General features: G+C 37.6%; 4 protein-coding genes across 5 annotated transcripts; 1 reads left to right on the top strand and 3 right to left on the bottom strand.

The window, feature by feature from the left end:
- Positions 1-1,029: 1,029 nt before the first annotated feature.
- Positions 1,030-3,779, bottom strand: LOC117907432 (subtilisin-like protease SBT1.7). Its single transcript, XM_034820967.1, has one exon. It carries the CDS (start codon positions 3,562-3,564, stop codon positions 1,267-1,269), a length of 2,298 nt encoding a protein of 765 aa, XP_034676858.1. The 5' UTR covers positions 3,565-3,779; the 3' UTR covers positions 1,030-1,266.
- A 5,335-nt stretch (positions 3,780-9,114) lies between these two features.
- On the top strand, positions 9,115-9,948 carry LOC117907408 (glycine-rich cell wall structural protein 2-like). Its single transcript, XM_034820942.1, has one exon. It carries the CDS (start codon positions 9,115-9,117, stop codon positions 9,946-9,948), a length of 834 nt encoding a protein of 277 aa, XP_034676833.1.
- A 378-nt stretch (positions 9,949-10,326) lies between these two features.
- LOC117907480 (acyl-CoA-binding domain-containing protein 3-like) lies at positions 10,327-15,538 on the bottom strand. Of its 2 annotated transcripts, XR_004650007.1 has the most exons (6): positions 14,052-15,538; positions 13,186-13,291; positions 12,988-13,088; positions 12,802-12,868; positions 11,331-11,437; positions 10,327-10,912 (listed from the first exon to the last, which is right to left on the bottom strand). XR_004650007.1 is itself a non-coding variant. In XM_034821028.1 (5 exons), the coding sequence occupies exons 1-5, from the start codon at positions 14,633-14,635 to the stop codon at positions 11,426-11,428; spliced, it is 870 nt and encodes a 289-aa protein (XP_034676919.1). In that variant the 5' UTR covers positions 14,636-15,538; the 3' UTR covers positions 11,109-11,425. The 2 variants fall into 2 exon arrangements, 1 of the variants encoding a protein (XP_034676919.1); XM_034821028.1 differs by lacking the exon at positions 10,327-10,912 and having other exon boundaries at positions 11,109-11,437.
- A 1,834-nt stretch (positions 15,539-17,372) lies between these two features.
- LOC117906523 (uncharacterized protein At2g23090) lies at positions 17,373-19,916 on the bottom strand. The gene is made up of 3 exons (XM_034819561.1): positions 19,682-19,916; positions 19,516-19,562; positions 17,373-17,748 (listed from the first exon to the last, which is right to left on the bottom strand). Exons 1-3 carry the CDS (start codon positions 19,755-19,757, stop codon positions 17,635-17,637), a joined length of 237 nt encoding a protein of 78 aa, XP_034675452.1. The 5' UTR covers positions 19,758-19,916; the 3' UTR covers positions 17,373-17,634.
- Positions 19,917-20,938: the final 1,022 nt, after the last annotated feature.

The following is a 20,938-nucleotide window of genomic DNA, read 5'->3' as shown; positions in this document are numbered from 1 at the left end:
TAATCAAATCCATATACATCGAGACACAAAGTTTTAAATATGGTGCAACCAATTGTGACTACATACACTGATAAGAGAAAATCAACCTGTTGTACCATTGAAAACATTGTAAGGGAAAGAAAATACAAATAAATAGAGAGACCCTGAACCTAAAACAGTCTCAGGTCCTACACTCCTGGCATCTACACCCTAAACCTGAGTCTTGAAACCTCCCATGCTTTCTTGTTTTGCAGGTGTCCCATAATCTCAATCACATTTCTGTAAACCCAGTGGAAACTTATTTCCATAAGGAAATGATGCAGGATAGTTAAATTTCTAGGCCTTGAGAATTTTCCTTCAGTTGTAGGATGGGGTGACTGGATTAGGGATTGCTGAACTTGAAGAAAAATAAATGCTAGGCAATCACATTTATGTCTGTAGACAATCATGCTTCTGTTTTGTTATCTTAGTAAATCGCACTTGGTTGTAAGGCAATCATACCTTCAAACTAAGCTTAGTAGCAGTTGAAAACTCTTAATAGATTCTAATACTTTTACATTAGTTTAGACTAATTGAACTTCTTTTCCTAATAAGAATAAAACTTTCTTTCCTAATATGAAGAAGGATTCTAACTAGAAGCTAAAAGAATATGAATTAACAATAAATAAATAGATAAATAAATTATTAAGATCAATCCTCATGTCAGTAGTATGGAAATTACAAATTACTCTTACTGAAATAAACATATGCTAAGACCTAAATTAATTATTTAAGGTCCCAAGAGAACTTAGATCCTCATTTGGGTCATAAATTAAGGTTTGGGAATTGAAGCTAGTCCTTCATCTTCTCTTGTAACTTTTAAGTGCATTGTTTCCCAAAACATTTATAAAGGAAAAGACCCCTATACAATATGCTCTATAAAAAGGATTCTCATGAAATTAGTAATTAAATTAAATTAGAAATTTGACACTTTCTAATATGTATTAGTTCAATATAATGAACCATAGGGATGAGAAGAGCATAGCAATATCATATTAAAATGAAGAGAAGTAAAGTTAATACAACTTACAAATTGATTCTATATTGGCATGCCAATCACTTACATGGTTCACTGTACAATTTTCTTTTTTGGTGCACTTATTTTCTTACGTGGTGGTTCACAGAGCAGGACAATTGCTACAACTGGCTCTGTACAACGTACATATAGAAAACAACATACATATAGAACACAGTTAATTATAAGATAAAGAGATGCTATCTGCACTTTGCAGGCAAATATTTCTAGAATCATGTCCAACTGAAAGCCACTGGACTACCAACAATGTGTTTTCCATCTGACCATTCAAGATGTGCAAAACTGGTCATACCAGATGGCATAGAACTAGCTGTAAATGTCACAGTGTAGCTCTTCTTTTCATTTGGTTCACTAAAAGTCAGTGATTCTGGCTCAACAGAGATCTTCACTGATGAAATCTGTGAAGACACTGAGACCTTATATGTGGCTGGGGTGCCCACATTAGTCAGAGTCCTTGTATACTTAACAACTGTTAATTCACCACTACCACCTCCTTTGCCTGAGGCCGTCTGCAGAGGAACTGCAAAGGATGGGTAATTAAGATCTTCCACACTGTATTTCTTGTTCATATCACAGGTGAAGTCTCTGTTTGTGAACCGCTTGATCTCATCTTGCCTGTAGTCTAAGGCACAAAAGAAACTTAGATAGTCATCAACAGTAGCATCATAGACGAGGCCGGGGTCCAGAGCTGATACTGGATTTACATGTCCAGCACCATAATCAAATGGAGTTGCTGGGCTTCCAGTTGCAACATCCTGTATTGTTTCACCACCCTTGTATGTGTGGTAAGCTGTGGTCATGAGAGCAGACTTAATTGCTGCAGGGCTCCATTCTGGGTGAGCTGCCTTGAGTAGTGCTGCTAGCCCACTTACATGGGGGCAGGACATGGATGTACCTGAAATGATGTTGAAGCTCACCTTCCTGGTGTCAACCTGTAAACCAGTTGGTCCCACTGCACCAGTCCATCCTGCTAGGATGTTGACTCCTGGTGCTATTATGTCAGGTTTGAGTATTTCAGGAGTGACAGGGTTTGGCCCTCTGGAACTAAACGATGCTACGACAGGTGATGGTTGGACACCCACCTGCGTTCCCCCAGGGGCGATTGTGGCCATTGGATTAGGGTCAGAGGAGATATAGCTCTTTATGGAATCACCAGCTTTCTGGCCCACAGCTGCTGTGGGCAAGAAATGTGCATCTGCGACCAGCTCTTCTCCATATAAATCCGTGTTCGTCAAAATCATCCCTACTCCACCTGCTTCTTTTACCACAACACCCTTTTGTACTCGGGCATTTGACCCTCGATCACATAGAACAATTTTTCCCGCAACTTTTCCAGGAATCAAATTGTCAGGAATGCATAGATTACCATTTGGCGAGGAACTTGCGTTTCCAGCATAGACAAGCGGTATTAGGGAATCAGATAATGGCTTTCCATTGTAAAGTGACACACCAGAGAATTTCTTTCCATCCCCTAGCATAACAAATGCTGGGAAGTCACGGTCCAGAGTTCCCGCACCCACCGTGGTTATCCATGGTGCAACATTGGACAAGGAGCTAGGAGCAGGGCCACCATTTCCAGCTGAGCAAGATACGAGGATTCCTTGTTCCATAGCCCTGAAAGCCCCAATGGCAACACTGTCTTTAGTGTAATCAGACAATCCCCCACCAATGGACATGGATAGAACATCAACACCATCTTGCACAGCCTTGTCCATTGCAGCTACAATGTCAGAGCCATAACATCCACCAAGCCAGCAAACCTTGTATGCAGCAACTCTGGCATGTGTTGCCATTCCACGGGCTGTGCCAGCAGCGAAACCGAAGAGGTTAGCTCCTTCAACTGCTGATCCAACTGCAGTAGTTGAGGTGTGACTTCCATGACCGTCATCATCTCTTGGTGATCTTGACTCTATTGTTTCGTTAACTGGTCCAAATGCGACTTCATACCCTCTTGAGAAGAACCTTGCCCCAATTAGTTTTCGATTGCAGCTTGATAACTGGAAGGTCTTGCCTGTCTCACATTCGCCTTTCCAGCTACTTGGGACGGGACCCAGCCCAGTGTCGTCAAAGCTTTTTAGCTCAGGCCAGACACCCGTGTCTAATACTCCCACAATCACCTCGCTGGCTGAGTCAGCTTGCGGGAGAAGTGCAACGCTTTTTCCAAGTCCAAGGAACTCTGGCGTCCGGGTTGTATGAAGCTCATATCTGGCTTCAGGTAAGACGGAGAGAATTCCCAGTTGCCCCCGTAGCAACTCAGCTTCCTCCGTCGTCAACCTTGTGGAGAAACCGTGGACTACATTGTTGTAGGTGTAAAGCATATCAGCCGAGCTTGATGCCGTCTTTAGAGAAGAGTCGTACCATTGGAAGTGATCATCGAAAGTTGCTGGCATGTTAGACTTGTCCATGTGAACGATGTAAGTGTTCTTTTGTTGGTGCTTGATCTCTTCTGCTACAACAAGTGCGAAATGGAAACTCACGAGTACAACTATTGATAACCTCCATGTCTTCATATTCCGTGTGTCTCTGCAAACTGGGGATGAAGAGAAGGGAATTGAATGGGCCTCTTTGGGTGATATTTCTGTTTTAAAGCTGTAGGGAATGAACAAGAACCTCACATACCAGAATGATAGGCTTTCTTGGCTACTAGCTAAGCTGGTTTGTTTTCTATCTTCACAGCTGATTGCTGAGGTAGGTCATTCCCCCACGGTTGCATATATATAACATTATAGATACAGATAGGACTTAGGAAGATGATACGGAATTATGATTTATGGATTTTAAGGTTCATTTTGCCCTCACACAAAGAAACATTGATTTTCATTCAATTGTAGTAAAAATGTAATAGCTAAGAATAAAAGGATGAAAGTTGTGCATACAGTATTCTGATACCGTGATTTTTCTATTGAAAGAGTTGAGACTTAGGTGGCGTTTGTTTTTTTGGCTTTTTGTTAAAAGCAATTTGTTTTTAGAATTTAAGTTGTTTGTTTTTTTATTTTTTCATAACTTATTATAAACTTTTTATCAAAAAGAAAAAACTAAAATATATAGCTTTTTCTAAATAGAAAAAATAACATATGGATTTTTCTTTACTTTTTAATACTTAATAGAAATAAAATATTATAAAAACAAACAACCTAATATTTAACACTATTAAGTATTAAGGTATTATTTAAAATTAAATAAAAAAACAAACATCACCTTATTCTTTATTTTAATATGTATAGATTTTCTTCTTTTCCTTTTTCATAGGTGAGTAATGCTTAATGGTAGTTGCATAGAAAGGTAAGCTCCCCCATTAAAATTAGAAATCTTCTTTATAAAAATAGAACATATTATATAATAAAAAGTAGAATTTATATTCCATTTTTAAAAATCTTTGAGAAAATTTTCTTATATATATATATATTTTTTTAAAAAAAAAATTTAAAAACAGAAAAGAAAATGTCTCTGAGCTTGTTTATTCCTAAAAGGCCCACTAATAAGCAGATAGGAATAGAGTAGATGAAACTCTCAACTGGTGAGCTGTTGGCAAGAACCACCCAGATCTACCTCTGTCAATATACTTCACCCTTTACCCTTGGGTTAAACATCCTCTCAGAAAAATTCATCCCACTATCCAATATTAACATGACAAAAAAGAAAAAAAGAAAAAAAAGTGCTTTGCTTTTGCATGGGTCTCATTTCTGTTTACTTAATTAATCAATAGTTAAAATAATTTTGCATTCATCCAATCATTATTAGATTCTTTTTTCTTTGAATTATTATCAATCTTTTCAAACCAGCTTGACAAATGTAAGTACTTAAATGTTGTATTAATACAAAATGCCTCAATATTGTACCATTCTAATCACCCACAGACAGGTTTTTTGAAGGACCACTAATGGAAGTGACCCTCGACCCACTCATGCCTTCTATGGTAATTTCAGAGAATAAAAGTGATTAGAACTTTATAAGGACGAGACATGTTGATTGATTACAGAATTATTAAATTGTTTGAAAGGCTTAATCAGTAGAGAGACTGATATGTTCATTTCTCCCACTCTGATTAGGTGTCTTGTCACAATTAGCTGGAATGGCCCTACCACTATTAATTGTGACTTTGGACTCAACCTCTATGTTTTCTAGGCTATTGATAGACCTATTGGTTCCCTGTTGATTCAAGAGCCCTAGAACCTAGTCTGAGGTACTCTTATTGTATATATTCAAGAATCCATAGATGAGTTTGCCCCAAGCTAACATGTATGAAAATATGGTAATAATTGTTGGTGCAGAGAAAGCGACTGTACGAGTGAGATACAATGATAAAAATAATAATTTTTTTAAAAAATAATAATAAATTATAAAAGAGCTGGCCTAAGGTCCCCAACCCTAATAATTCGATTAATAAATGAAACAAAGTGACGTGCGGACTACATACTCTTGGCAATATTTCATTATCATGTTGGTTTTTCATCAATTCAACAATATTATCAATTCAAGTTTGCAAAAAAATTTAAAATAATGATAAAAATGGCTGGTTATGGTTTAAGAATTCATGGCGATTAGGGAGGCAATTCAATTGAGAATAAAGGGTGGTGGGCACTCTACGTGATTTGATCGTAAATGTCTGTTTCGCCCACATCTCCATCACCTCGCTCATATTTCTATCGTCTCAATTAATGTTTACGTTCTTTTTATTTAACTCTATTACCAATCAATAGATTTTTTTATTCTTGAACTAACCTCATCATAAGATGCTGTGGTGGGGGTATTTAGATGCAATTTCTTGTGTCTTTATCATAAATGGAAATTAATTCACAAACAAAATGATGTAGTTTCACGTTATTTAAATAGGGTCAAAGGAGATGAATCTTCTTACCATAAGAAGAATTTGAATAACACCATAGATTTGAATCCAATTCACATCCAATACATCTTTTCATAAAAAAAGTATTGAAAAGTTGTTAGTTTGAATATGATTTTTCCCCCTCACCTTTGGCTTAATCTTATTACCCATGTAATTTGAGTGTCGACTACAATGACTCCTCAAACAAAATTTTAATAAAGTAGTGAATAGAGTGGTTGGAAGGTCATTTTCCAATCCAACTTTGTTATGAAAATAATTTGAGCAAAGTCCCAAAAGTCGTAGCTCGTTGGATTGCTTAGATTCTGCAAATGTGCGTCTTCCAAGTATTATTGGAATCGACAGCCACCAAATTTGGGCTCCTAGCCATTATTGAGGCATTTACGTCTCGTGCTTTGTTATTCCTTATCTGATGTTGTGGCCAATATATAAGAATAAGCATACCCCATGTGCATCGTCTTTGGTGGCCCCGACCACATCGCAACCAACCCAAACACAGTTCACACTTCACACAAATTTAGGGTATGTTTGGATTGCTGGAATATTGGTGGGACAGGGGGAAAATAAAAAGGAAAAGATAAAATTGTTCACAAAAATCAAACTGAATAGGAAATCTTTCAGCCATATACTGTGCGCAAGTTCTGAAAATTTCCATCACGTCACTGGGCCAAATAGCTCAAGGATCTGTATCTGCCGAAGCTTTTACTGTTTCCATCACGTAAGCAACAGGAAACAATAATCATTACATTCAGTGGAAATTGTTTCCGAACAAACGTAGCAATGCCATCCCCAAAATGGGAACGAAGGACGAAGATTCAATGTGGTGATGATTTTAGACATTTTTATAATTTCTTTATTACTTCTTTCCTGGACATTTTCCAGAGCTCTGGCCTTAGCTGTGCCCATTTTGTTGGGAGATGTCTCAAATTTTTAATTAGAGTATATATATATATTTATAAAGAATATCATATAAAATATTTTTATATTTTTTAAGTTGACACGTGAGTGAAATTAGATTCTTTTAATAAGAAAATTTGGCAAAAATGTTTTTACAAATATTCTAAATCATAATTAATAAATGAAAAAATAAGAAGAAAAATAAACTCACGAGATTATTTATGGTGCTAAGAGATGTAATGAACAATGTAAGACACCAATGGTATAAAAGGGATCACCTAAGGTAAATATAAATGAATAAAAATTGATTATTTTGAAACCCATGATTTATATTGGTTTTTGTCCTTTATAGTATTCTCTATCATATAATAAAATATTCTTTTTCGTCTACGAAGGTATGCATGATCGATCCAATCATGATAAATTCTCATATACCTTTATTAGAGTCTAGTTGAAGATGTTTAGAAAAATTTTGAAAGAGGATTATAAAATGAATTTTAATTTAGGGCGAACTCAAATTTTCTCTTACTAATGATACAAGAAGCAAGAGAATATTTTTTAATAATGCACAAAAGGAACAATGACATATGAGGAGAATGATGTGCGTAAAGGAACTGCAAATTATAGAGAGGTGAAAGATTTATTTAATGAAATTTGATTATGGTAAAGATAGTTGAGAGATTGTTGAGAGATGTCTTAAATCTCAATTTGAAATATATTTTTTTTTGTAAAATAAATATTGTATAGAATATTTCCTAAGTTATATGTGATTGGAATTAGATTCCTTCTATAATAAGGAAAGTTAATAAATATATCAAATATCTCTATAAGTATTTTAAATTATGAGAGAAAAAAGTTGTGAAAAAAATACGAGTTTGTAAGGACTAGAAGTGGTGTGCATAAAGCATAAAGATGTAAGGAAGAGTGAGAGATAGTCAATGGAACAAAATGGTTTATCAGCTCATAGTTAGGACGAAGATACAAAGAATGAGAGAAATGAGATGTTTTGAAATCCAATAGATATATCAATCAACCCAATAGATGTATCAACTTCTCCCTAGCATTCTTTACATATAATGAAATATTTTCTCTAATCCTTGGAGGTTCACAACACATTTTTGTGTTTTGTAGGAGTAGGAGCTTCAACTCCATGTCAGTCCTTTTAGGGTTAGCGCATGTTCAAATGCATTTTTCTTTAAGTTGCACCTGCCCAATTAAAGCCCCGCAACCACGACAAGTTTTGGGCCAAAATAGGCCTCCTATATGAAAAAGAAAAAAAAAATCCTACAAATCAATATTCAAAATAACCTTTTACTTACGGGATTAATTTTTTTTTTTTAATCAGAAGTTTCACTCCAACTTTTTACACTTTTTTATTTCACACTTTAGCATGTTTTGTATAATTTTGTTTTATTTATTTATATAACTTTATTATTTTAAGAGAATTAATTTATTGATAAATAAATTAATAATTTATTAGTATTTAAAAAAAATTATCTTTATTGAAGACTCTTAAGTTTCCATATATAATTTTTTCTTAAATTCTATGCGGCATCATCCTGCATGGCAATAAAAGAACTATTTTGAATAAAAGAGATTTTTTGTAGAGCTATTTTGGCCCAAAACCCATGAGAGTACTTGGGCTTCTAAGTTGCTGAGAACACTCGAGTGATCGAGTCAACTCACTATCATCACTGATTGAGCTATTATATCCAATCTCCAAACCAAACTGAGTTCCCAGCAAGAAACTAGCAAACCAAACTGAGTTGCTAGAAATTAAAGAAACCATGCAAAGAATGTGACTCATGGAATACTAACTTCATCTCTCCTACAATCTTCGACACCCATCTACCAACACCAACTTCATGCCCGATCATGCAAATCGTCCTCACCACCAGAACCACCTCACACGCCTCAGTTCATCATGTATATTCTCTCCAGCCATCATCCCCACGCACTATCTGCTCCACAATCCCTACAAGCCCTATCCCTAACCCTAAAAAGAACAACTCTTATGTATATATACCTTCACAGGACCACCACCCACAACCGCCCAACATTATCTTTCTAACGTTTTTTGCTTTCATGAGCTCCAAAGTACGTGGTCCATCTAAACTCTAAGCTTTCTTCTTAGCCGCCCTTTTCAACTCCTACATCCCAATTCCTAGGAGGGAGGAGGGCCATATACAAGACAGTAGGGAATAATAAGGTGGCAAGCACTAACCTTCCAATTTTCATATTCTTTTTTCCTCTTTGGGCAATATAAGTAGGAGGTGTGCTCTTGGCCAGAGTGCAACAGCATTTGGTGTGAGAGGAAACCATGGGAAAAGATAATGTGGTTGCCTGGACTCTCATTTTCTTATGCCTGGGCCTGTTTTGTTATGTAGTTGTTGAAGCTAAAAGGGAGGGGAGGTTTTTGAGTGATGGAAGTCATGGTCTGGGCAATGGGTACCAAAATAAGTATCAGGAAGAGGCTGGATATGGTGGCATTGGGGCCGGTGCTTATGGAGGAGGCTCTGGAGGTGGTGGTGGAGGTGGTTCTGGTTCTGGCTCTGGCTATGGTGGTGTTGGGAGTGGATATGGATCAGGTTCGGGTGGTGGTTCAGGTTTTGGCTCTGGGGGCATGAATGGAGGAGAAGGGGGAGGAAATGGTGGTGGCTATGGACAAGGAAATGGTGGTGGTGGTGGTGGTAATTATGGGTCAGGTGATGGCACTGGCGGTGGTTATGGTAGTGGAGGTGGTGGTGGCTCTGGAGGGGGAGGTGGCTCTGGCTATGGCCCTGGTACGGGCCAAGGTGGTGGATATGGTTCAGGTGGTGGAAATGGAGGTGGATTTGGCAGCGGATGGAATGGTGGAGGCTACGGTTCTGGTGGTGGAGGGGGTGGTGGCTCTGGTTCTGGGTCTGGTTGGGATGGTAATGGTAGACATGGATATGGCTCAGGGTCAGGGTCAGGGTATGGTAGTGGTATGGGTGGAGGGTCAGGTGGTGGGGGCGGTGGAGGGTCAGGTGGTGGGGGCGGCGGAGGTTCAGGAGGTGGTGGTGAAGCACATGGTGGTCATGAGGGAGGTTATGGTTCTGGTTCTGGTTCTGGTTCTGGGTCTGGGGAGGGTCATGGAGGCAGCTCCTACGCAGCTCCAGGCAAAAATTACTGATTGTTTCTTGTGTTTGGTAGAGAATATTAGAATATTACTAATTAAGTTGTAGAATAAGGATGATTTCTCCAATTAGTTTATAATATCTAATTTTACTATAGCTGCCCGCTATCCAACTCTCAGATTTTGACTGGACCCAGAAACAAGCAAAATGGCTTCTCTGCTTATGCAACAATTCCAGATGGTGCCATACTTCAAATGCAAATATAAAGTAATAGTAAATCTAATTAAATATAAAATATGAATATAGCACGATACCAAATCTTGTGTAGTCTGATAATGCTAAAGATAGACAGCAACACACAGGCATCAATGATGACTTCAATTCTAACTCACAGCAAACCAATGTCCATCTGGACTGAGCAATTTTTTAGAGAATTTTGAGAGGTAAAAAGGAAAAAGGGAACTTAGAAAGCCCTTTAACCACCATACATTGACCATTACCAGCCAAGAGGCAAACCCAATTCTAATACAATTTTATTTTTTAATCTTTGGTTCAAAACCCAAACTATACTGTTGGGCGACTGCTCCAACTCAACTCCTCTTTACACATGATGTCACAGAACTCTCTCTCTCTCTCTCTCTCTCTCTCTCTCTCTCTCTACACTCAAGGTTTAATCTCCATCAGGCAGCCAATCAGATGGCTTGGGCCAAGAAATGTTAAACCATCAGAGCAACAAAGATAACAAGCTTAACATACATATATATAGCACAACTTGATAATAAGGAAAACAGTAGTTTCGCATTTTAACAAGATTCAGATTTCAGATTGTTTGAGTAATGAACCTGATTCACTTCCAGCTCTACTAAAAGCAAGATGCTACTATATCTCCATTTTAGTTGCAAAGAAATCCAATCATATCGCTTTTCTTGAACAAACAACAAAAGAAACATCAATCCAACCAAAACCCTTCAATGTGCTAGCAGAGCACTACCATCCTGCTCACCATCACCACAATTTCAACTGCAAAGGGCAGTCATAATTGCATGAAATGAGTTTTAAACCGTCAATAATTTTACCCACAGTTGGATGCATGGCAACTCCATTTGGACATTCTTTGGTACATCTTTCAGAAATCCCATAATGTAATTTCAGATAGAAGAAGGAAAGACAGGCAACAAAAAAAGGAAAAGCAGCGAATGACTGGCAGAGACATGGATCACAGAGAAAATCAACAGTAACAAGTAAATATCAATTATTTGCCTCCAACATCATAGCACAAGAATAATGAATCTTGGGAAGCAAAGAGGCTTCATATACACACATAAATATATATATCTCTATGCACAAAAACATATAATGATTATAAACACATGGTATCACAGATAGGATTATGATTAATTGGCACAGTATAAACAGCACAAGAACCACCGATACACACCTATACTTGGTAATAGGAATTAGTCCTTATTCTGCTCCAGTGACAAAGTAGAATCCCCCTTGTGATGGTGGAGATAGAGTACAAGGTAATGTTTGTCATTCTTTCTCCTGAAAAAATTTCACACCAAACCAAGTTATGTATAGTTTAATGCGGTTTAGATGATTTGACTACTTCAACCATAATCAATCAACAAAGCAAAATAAAAAATGGGTAATAATAAGAGTGGAAAGCCATGATGTAATGTAGAGCATTTGGTGGACACAATCCAGAAGTTGCTGATCTTTACAAAATGGATACGACTTCTGGATAAGAAGTTAGTAAAATGATTGAAATATCAGCTCTAGTGAGAGTGAATGAGTCAGAACTTTGGACCCATTGGAGTTTCTCTGAGTCTTATTGAAAGCAACCTTCTTTATCAACAACTAATCAGATAATTAATTTTCCAGAATTTTCCTTATTCAGTTTCTTATTAAGAATATACAAATGACAAATTGTTCTGCTGCAAATAAAACAGAAACTTGAGTTGCTATTACAGGCATTTTTTTTCTTTGAAAATACTGCCAAGTGATGTTTTAACATATAAAAAATCTCTCTAGTAGCATAGCTTGTAAGCTCAAATTATTATTTAAAATTTTCGAACATGTGAGATATTTCCCAATAAAGCCACATTCTTACTTGATTGTCCAACCCCTAGCCACTTTAGCCCAGCCTCAGGTATTTGCTCTAACTGTTTGATTGACATACATTTCTTTTCCACACCCATTATAGATTGAATAGCATACAAAATATTGAGATTGTTAAGAATGTACAGAACAAAACCATAGTTCATTTAATTTGGACATTTTCAAAGAATAAACAACTTTATGACAGATCAATCAGAAGGTGGAAGTAAAACAGCTGATAATGATGGTAAATTGAAAATGGTTTGTTATCCATAGTTCTTCTGTTTTATAAAAGTTGGTAGCCACACATATATCACCTCCAACTAAACAAACTGGAGTGCACACCTCCAAATTGAGGTGACTCATTCACAACATTCCTCCTGATAGCTGCTGTTTTGCTCATCGCACTATCCATTAACAAAGATTAGTTAAGAGTTCTGATCTAAAGATTTCAAAACATGACTTGTGAGAAAGGCTTCAATCAAGAAAATAAAAGGGAAAAGAACATATTTGTATCAATATACACAATCATCGTATGAAGTAAAAAAGAAATTACCCAGAGAAATTCTGAATTATACAGAAGCTTTACAAAATAGATTTGAGCATGAGTATTGCATATATATAATAATAGTCCTAGGCCTTCATTTTCTTTACTCAAACTTAAATCAGGGTAGATATTTCTTGCCCCAAAAAAACAAACTTATGATGCTTACTAAAATTCCCCACAGAAACTCTTACACATGACTACCCTTGAGGAAAAGAAAGTACTAGGGAAAGAGAGTGCAAGATGAATGAATTTATAATCATACCGTGCTCACAGAGTTTGAACCCTCAGTCAAATCAATTCCCAAAGTACCAGACTTCAGTTCTGGTTTCCTGCAGGGAAAAAAATGGTCAGGAGGAACAACAATGTAATGAACTATAATAAACATGGGGAATCCAAATTGATCACTGTAGGTTAATCTTAGGTGAATAAACAAGACTCTTTAACCTACGTTTCATTTGTTGAACTTATTTGATCATGCAGCAATGAGCTTTGATTAGGATCCAGTATATCATGTATTCCGCCTTCTGAGGACTCTGGTTTGTCATCTCCCTGTAAAAAAAGAAACATTCAAGCAACATGAGGCAGCATTCTCCATGGCATAAGTTACCAGAAGTACGATATGCTTCCTCAACAGCAAAAGACTTACAGCAGAACTGGCTTCCATCCACCCAGGAACTCTATCTGAAAGAAGAGCAATATACTGCTCCATGGCCACCTCCCTACTCATGTTCCCCATCCTTTGCCAAGCATTCCTTGCACAACGTAATCAGTGCCCTCCATCACTCAAAGATAGCAGCTCTGAACCCTGTTATTGTAGCTAGCAATCAAACTATACCGTGAAATCTGGTATAGGGCTGGACCAAAGGTTCTCCGCACATTCAGTCCATCTAAGTTTTACAATTTTTTTTAAGGGGGGGTGGGGGTAAGGTAATTCTAAGTGGGGTAGAGATGATCATTTATTGTTGCATAGATCTTTTAATTTCTTGTTCAGCTAAATGGGTACCAGCTACCTCTGATCAGTTCAAAAAACAGAGAGGTCGAAACTCCAGAGATGATGAAAAAAATGTAAACACAACATAAAGACCACAGAAAGCCAAAAGTATCATTTCAACTGCACCATTGAAGGTTGTAAGGACATGGTATAGTTTAGAATAACAAATAACACAATGGTTTTTTATTTTTCATAGGTAATGTTAGTTTTTGTTTAAAAAGAAGGGGCTCTTTTCCTGTTTTCCTGTCTTTTCTATTTTCTGGGTTTTCCATTTTGGATTATTAGTTCATTCCAAAATTCTGATTATAAGCTATCATTTAGACGTAACATGGGTTTCATATGCTTTATATAAACCTATAATTCATTCCCAACATCAATAATTTGGGTTGGTTTCTCAAATTTACCCTCAGAGTTGAGTTAAACAACTTGAATTGAATCGGTCCAGGCAATTGATCAAGCATAAGACAGGATAAATACCATCCAAAAGAAGAGAAGAGAAAATGTACAAGAAAGTATAATACCACTTGGCACGGGCAGAGATCTTGAGCGGCATAGGCTGAGGCTCATGGCAAGGCCCCTCAACTGCGATCTTATGAAGTCCATACAATTCCATCTGCGCATCACTTGACCACCCATCACCCTTGTTCCCAGAACCAACAAAGTTGGCAGCCGCTGCAAAAACCCTCTCCAACTCACTCCTCTCAACCCCCTCCCAATCATCTTCCTCACTCTCCAACTCCCTCTCGTCACGTTCCTGAACGACAGCAACATCACGACTCACTAAAATCTCATGCCCCGACCTTTCCCTCGGTGAATTTTCCGGCAATTCAACAATCTCCGACACTTCCTCCTCTGAAGGCAAAACCGGCACTTCACCGCCACGCGTAATTTCACAAGTTTCCTCAACCAGACCCGATCCTCCATCAACAGATTCCACCCTAGTCTCGGTTTCTACAAACCTAACCTCATTGGCAACGATGTGATCATCCACATTCTGGGCGCTCTTCAAGTCAGCAGCCATGGCCAGGGAGACGAGTTTGGCCACAAGAAAAGAGAAGAGGAGAGCAAGAGAAACTGTGAACAAGAGCTCCTGAACAAGCTCCATAGTTCCCAAAATCAGATAACGAGAGAGAGTGTGTGTGAAATAGGTGTAGTATTATAGAGAAATGATGAGGATGATGATCATGGGAGTAGGAAAGAGAGAAGGGATATTTGCAGGGGAGAGCAAAGCATATTCGGGTGCTTTTGCTTTGCATACCTTTTTCTTGGTTTCTCACGGGCGTGGCTCCCACACTGGCCCAGCACGGGAACGTTGGGGAGAAGTAAGCTTCCAATTAGCTGACGTAGGTGCTCTGGCAGTTTGCGGATTTAGGATACATCCAAAATCAAATTCATACAATTTTCTCCCACTTAATATCCAGGTTGATTGGCCGTAATATAGGCAAGTCAATCCTGCCACCCCAAAATCTAATCAGCAGCTTAATGAATTAAATAATAAGATTACCAACTTATTCTTCACGTTCTTAATAAGATTTCACTTAATCACTCATCTTGATTACCCCCAACTACAATTCTACCACACCCAACAAGCAAATTCAACCTCATTCATCAAGGAAGATAAAAGTCCGGAACAGGACAACGCACATTGTACAAATCGATGAGTTGAAGGCACGAGTCGATTTAATGAAAGGGAGACCTATGCATTAGATGGTTAATCACGTTGTTCAATGACTACTCAATACTCCCTTCACGTCGCACATACTCCAAGTCGAATCCAAGTTCCATCTTGATTCGCTTTTCCCAAGTTTCAAACTTACAATGGGATGGATGGGGGGCGGATCTCGTCTATCATTTAATGCGTTTTCAGCATGCGATGACTCTCTTGCAAGGGGAATGATGGCTCTATGTAAGGCTTTTCCTCAGGTTTGAAGGATCTGCATTAGTTTGGTTTTATAGTATGTCGAGTGAGTCCATACACTCTTTTGACCTCATGGTGTTTATCTGCATAATGTTTGTGTCCCATTATATATGTTCCTCATGACTGAAAAGTGTTTATTTTTTAGTTTTTTTTGTTAAAAATATATTTTTTGAAAAAATAAGTTGTTATTTATTTATTTATTTATTATTATAATTCTTTTATTGAATATAAAAAGAGAGTGAAATATGTATTTTTCTAAATAAAAATAATAATTAATTAATTAATATTTAATAAAAATAAACAACACGATTTAGTTTTAAGTTCTTAAAAATACGAACACCACTTGTGACATGGATTTACTATTTAGCCCTGGTATAAGTGCTTGGAATGTTATGATGACTCGACGGTTACCTAACTTCTGAATGGGGTTTACCAGCTAACTTAGTCCTTTATAAATCCATTTAAAGGAGAAGCCACGTAGCATTGGGGAAGCCTTCACAACAATGGATAAGCACGCAGGCCTAGAAGAAGTTGTAGCAGCCACAACGAAGGTTTTGATGGCGTTCAATAAGGAACAAATAGAGCATCCCGAGCGAGAATTCTTCATAGCAAAGTAAAAGATCCCAATAACATTGGGAAGGGACCTCCGTTCGGAGAGTAAGAACTTGGAAACGAAAGGCCAAAGTCATTTTCTACGCCTCCTATGCCCATGTTTTCCGTGAACTCTGTAAGCTTCCTAACTTCCACTGGCCTCCACAGCTGGTTGGAGATCATTCCAAGAATGATCAATCAAAGTCTCGTGCTTATCACAAGGTGCAAGATCATACCATGGAGAATATGGGCGCCTGAAGCATGTGGAAGAGATGTATTTGAACAAAGGTGAACTACATCAATTTCTATGAAGAATACTCGAGACACCAAGCCCTCCAGTACCGAAGGCAAACACCAAGAGACTCGTACAGCAAGTATTTTAAGTAATCAACCAAGTCGAAACGAAGTATAGACCAGTGGAACGCCCCACTAGCCTTTTCCTTCCTACTTTTCTCTCTCCCTCGTAATTTTACCCTTAATTTTTTCTCACATTTTTACTTGAATATTTCAAAATCAAACATAGCTTTAAATAATATTTATTTTTACTTCCTGAGAATTCTCGAACAAGATACTTTTATTTCGCCCTTTCTATTTCCTAGTTTATGCGGTAGCTAATAAAATGTAACTAGTTTTTAAAATCTTCATCTCTACTCTCAAGCACTCAGGTTACAACGGTACTTGACCACCAAGACTGGCTATCATGATATATAATCTTTAATAGAATTGCATAAAGAATCCAAATGGACCACCTCTCACTGTTAATATTAATTTACAAGTTAATGTCTATTATTTTCCAAAAATTCACGTTAAAAACTGCCAAGAAATGAAGTGAGATGAGGGCACTCTCACAAGTAAAACATACAATAAGGCTCAGAGGTTGATCCATATTCATTGTTATATCACACATGCTAATCGGTTTCACTCTGCACATTGCAATTCCCAAGGTGTAATAGATGTCTTTAAACGAGTGGGTAGCAATCAAGAAATGGTCCCGAAAGCTTGTCAAAAACCTTAAAAACTTGTAAACCCGTAAAACCAGCACTATAAAAGTTGGTTTGCATAATCTAGTGCTAGTAATACGCAGACAGCGGTGGTCCCAAGAAGGCAGTTCACGTTAGGCTGCCTGCACACGGGCAGATTAACCTGAACAACCACAGCCTATATCAGTCAGTTGGAAGGCTTGACTCCTCTAGCCATCTCTAAATTTTCAATGCAGTTATCATATGTGATTTCTCATGTGAGCATAATATACTGCCCTGGATGGGGCAGCACTTCCATCATGTTCTTCTACGTGAATGATAGATGTCACAATTATAAAAATGAGAGATTAAAATAATCAGGGAGAATTTACCCTGCAAGAGTGCTCAAGACTGCAATGAAGACTGCAATGCATTCCTTCCAAGAGACAACATTCAGACGAACAGAACACCAAAATACATGTTTACTTCGGGGACTACAGACTTGAATAGGGGATAGGCAAGACCACTAGAGAAACAATTTGAACATATTCCACAAACAGTTTCAAACTTAGATCATATTGAAATATTAGGGATGAAGTTCCAAACCCATCACAGTTTCCAGTTTCCCAGTTATATTTACTTCTTCAGATGAGGAAAACAAGTATAAACGTCGGATTTGGGGTGTTTTGCTTCTGCATGCTCCCTGCACTTCACTTCTGAAGTTGTGCAAATGAATGTTTGCATGCACACCTTGCACTGCATTCAATTACATTTCATGCATCAGCAACTAACCAAACATCAACAGGCATCAACAATTTCAGATAAGAAAAAGTTTCTCAGAGTTAAAAACTTAATGACATGAAAGTAACCAAATGGAATTAGTAGAAATATAAATTGGGGAACACAAAATTTTGCATTCTTCATACTACATAAGTGAAACGAAAAGATGAAGTTTCCTTTCCACTCTCGTACATCCAACACCTGGGCCTAGTGACACCTATGGTTTTCCTGTCAGGCCTGTTTTCTTTATGACAATTCAAAACCATATGCTGTGTTAAACAAGAATCTGCATCTAAGAATCACCAAATTCAGTGATAATGAATATCAGTAATCTCCAGTTGCAGGATGTACCCTAAGGGACACAATCAGTGGGTTAAAGCAGACAGGTAGAAGAGCATCCAGAGGGTGATGTTTGTTGTGCGTTTCCATTTCAGGCTCTGATAGGGAGAGACTTATAATGACCTAGTCATCAGCATTTTTGCGTAAACATATCACACAAAATAAAATCTGGGGTTTTCATGCTTGACAAGATCAAAAAGTTATCATTGCAGCAAACAATGACCACTGAAGAACAATATATCCACAAAAAATTAAGATTGCTAAATGGCAGACAATCTACAACCTGACATCATTTCCACTCAATTTCAATGTTCTAAATCATAGACACCATTTGCCCATGTTTAACCTGAAGCTAATGAGGTTATCATAGATCTTAAACCTAATAAAATATTCATGAAGCAATAGTAACTGAAATTGGGAAATAAGACAGGGGTTCTTGTAGAGTTCATAGAAAAGTCTTGTTAACTGTCATCAATGAAACATTGCATTGTGAATACAGACCTCAAAATGACTTGGTAGGAGTTTAGACTTGGTATGAGATAAACTCCAAAGGATGAGGAACAACATAACGGCCACTACATTGGTCAATCAATAGGTGAAGTAACTCATCCGCAGTTGGGATTTGGATGGATTTCCCTTATCCATTTTAAGTTATATGGAAATGTGCCAATCAGAATATTTATTGCAAATCAAATTAAAATCAAGGACAAAGAAACACACAACACAATAAGAACACAAAATTGACTAACCTTAAAACAAAAATACAAAATAAATAAATGAGGCTTGGGAAGACATAATCTTTTCTTCTATTGAAAAGATAGGCTTTTATCTTGAGATAATGAGCACAACCACCAAAGAGGAAGGGTAAAAAAAATCATTTAGAACATGGGTAGTTCCTGTGTTCCTGACACACGTTTACACTTCAAAGGGCGTGTGATTCCTAGAATGAAACCATGGTGCTAGGAATGAGAAAGTTTAACCAGCTATAAGTGTGAATAACTTCGGAAAAATTCTTCTTTGAGAACACACTGCAGCTTTGAGAACACTACAACCACAGAAAATAATAAGTGACTGTGCTTTTGACAATGGTTGGTTGCCCTACGTGGTGCTGGATGCAATCCAACTTAAAGAAACCCAATGAAGAAAACACAAGGACAAAAGGCATCTATTAGTTCAAAATGGCATGTACCATTCGGACTACGTTATCAGATAGCAGAAAACCAACACGTGTATTAAGTAAGCCACCTAAAATATATTTATGTCCAGTTTGATTCCCATTAAAAGGGTAAGAATTCACCGAAGATCGAAAACCCTCCATATGTCAAAATTGTATGTCTTGAAAATCGAATTGCCTCCAAATTTTTTCAGAAATAAAGCGAGAAATAGCAATAAAAAAACCTTGCACTGGATGCTCATGGCTTTCTTGTTAGATTCGAGCTGGCTTCCTGCGAAGATCGGATCCAAGATCAAGTCATATAAATAGAAAAAGAACCGCAGATCTCACAAATAAAATCAGACCATAACCCTAACCCTAGAGAGTTGAACGTAGGGAGAGAAAAGAGACCTTTGGCGGCGTTTTTCTGCTTCTCCAAGTTCTTCTCGCGAGCCATCTTGGACTTCTGGCCGTTGCCTCCACCCATGGTGGATCTTCCTTATCAAACAAACCCTAAGGTCTTCGGGTACCAAAAACAAAAGGCACACTAGCAGATGAGCCAGACACCGATATATAGGTTTATATAGAGTGGGGTGGGTTGACGCTGGATTGGAATTTGGAAGGAAGGAACCTCCTTCGTTTCTTGGCTTTTTGGTTTTTTTTTTTGTTTTTTTTTATTTGATTTCCTTTTTCCTCCACTAAAATATTTACAATTTGTAGGGCATTTAAAGCGACGTCGTTTTCTCCATGTTTGCTTCCATTGTCATTCCAGCGTGGAGCGCAATCAGAGTCCATAGATTCTGAGGATCAAATTTTAATAAGTAATTAAATTAATACAATTAGTATTTTATTTTATATTTAACAAGTAAAAGATTTTATTCAAGACCTTTAAAAAGTTTATCCTACAGTTCATTTATTAGGGGGCTCGCCTCCCATCTTTCCTATTCCAAGTCTCCGTAGTGTTGTTGGTAGTTGGCAGACGCGGTAATAAATTGCACACGTCATACGCGGCATCTCCCACCCCAACTCCATCCACCATGTTGATTCTTTTTCTGTGGGTTTTGTTCTTTCTCAACCATAAAGCTGAATTCCACTCCATCACTCTTTGAATTTTACAACTCATCCAGCGTCCCAGAGTTAGAAGCCAGGAAAATAGAGGTGATTACCTATTTTGGTATTAGGTTTAGCCGTATGATCGATTCAGTCCACAATAAATGTTGGTGGTTGCGGCTTCCAGTAGATTCCTAAGCAACATCATTGACATTATTGGGTGAAAGGCACTAGGGGGCATCCATAGTTGTGTTGGTCAGATTCTGTTGGATTAGGATGAAAGTGATAAACGGGAGTTGCAACTTGCGACATAACCTTTCAAAATTCTTCACTGGAACAGTGTGGTAGCAGCTTTTTTGTTCACACTTGAGTAGAGTTCAAATGAGGAGATTAAAATAAGGCCTGCTTACACTTCTTCCTAACACCTGTTGATAAACGACGTACGCTATGTACTATGATATCAAGTCACAACAGTGATCAATGATAATGATCAACATTTCCACATTTGCGTCTGAGTTTTGACTTTTGAGGGACATTATTTTGATTTTTGAAATGCTACGAGTTTTCCAACTTCCCGATATATTTTTTGGTCAGCCGTACAAATGGTCGGTGGACCAG

Source organism: Vitis riparia, chromosome 18 (genome assembly GCF_004353265.1).
Source record: "Vitis riparia cultivar Riparia Gloire de Montpellier isolate 1030 chromosome 18, EGFV_Vit.rip_1.0, whole genome shotgun sequence".
NCBI lineage: Eukaryota > Viridiplantae > Streptophyta > Magnoliopsida > Vitales > Vitaceae > Vitis > Vitis riparia.
This window is presented reverse-complemented; position numbering and strand designations above follow the sequence as displayed.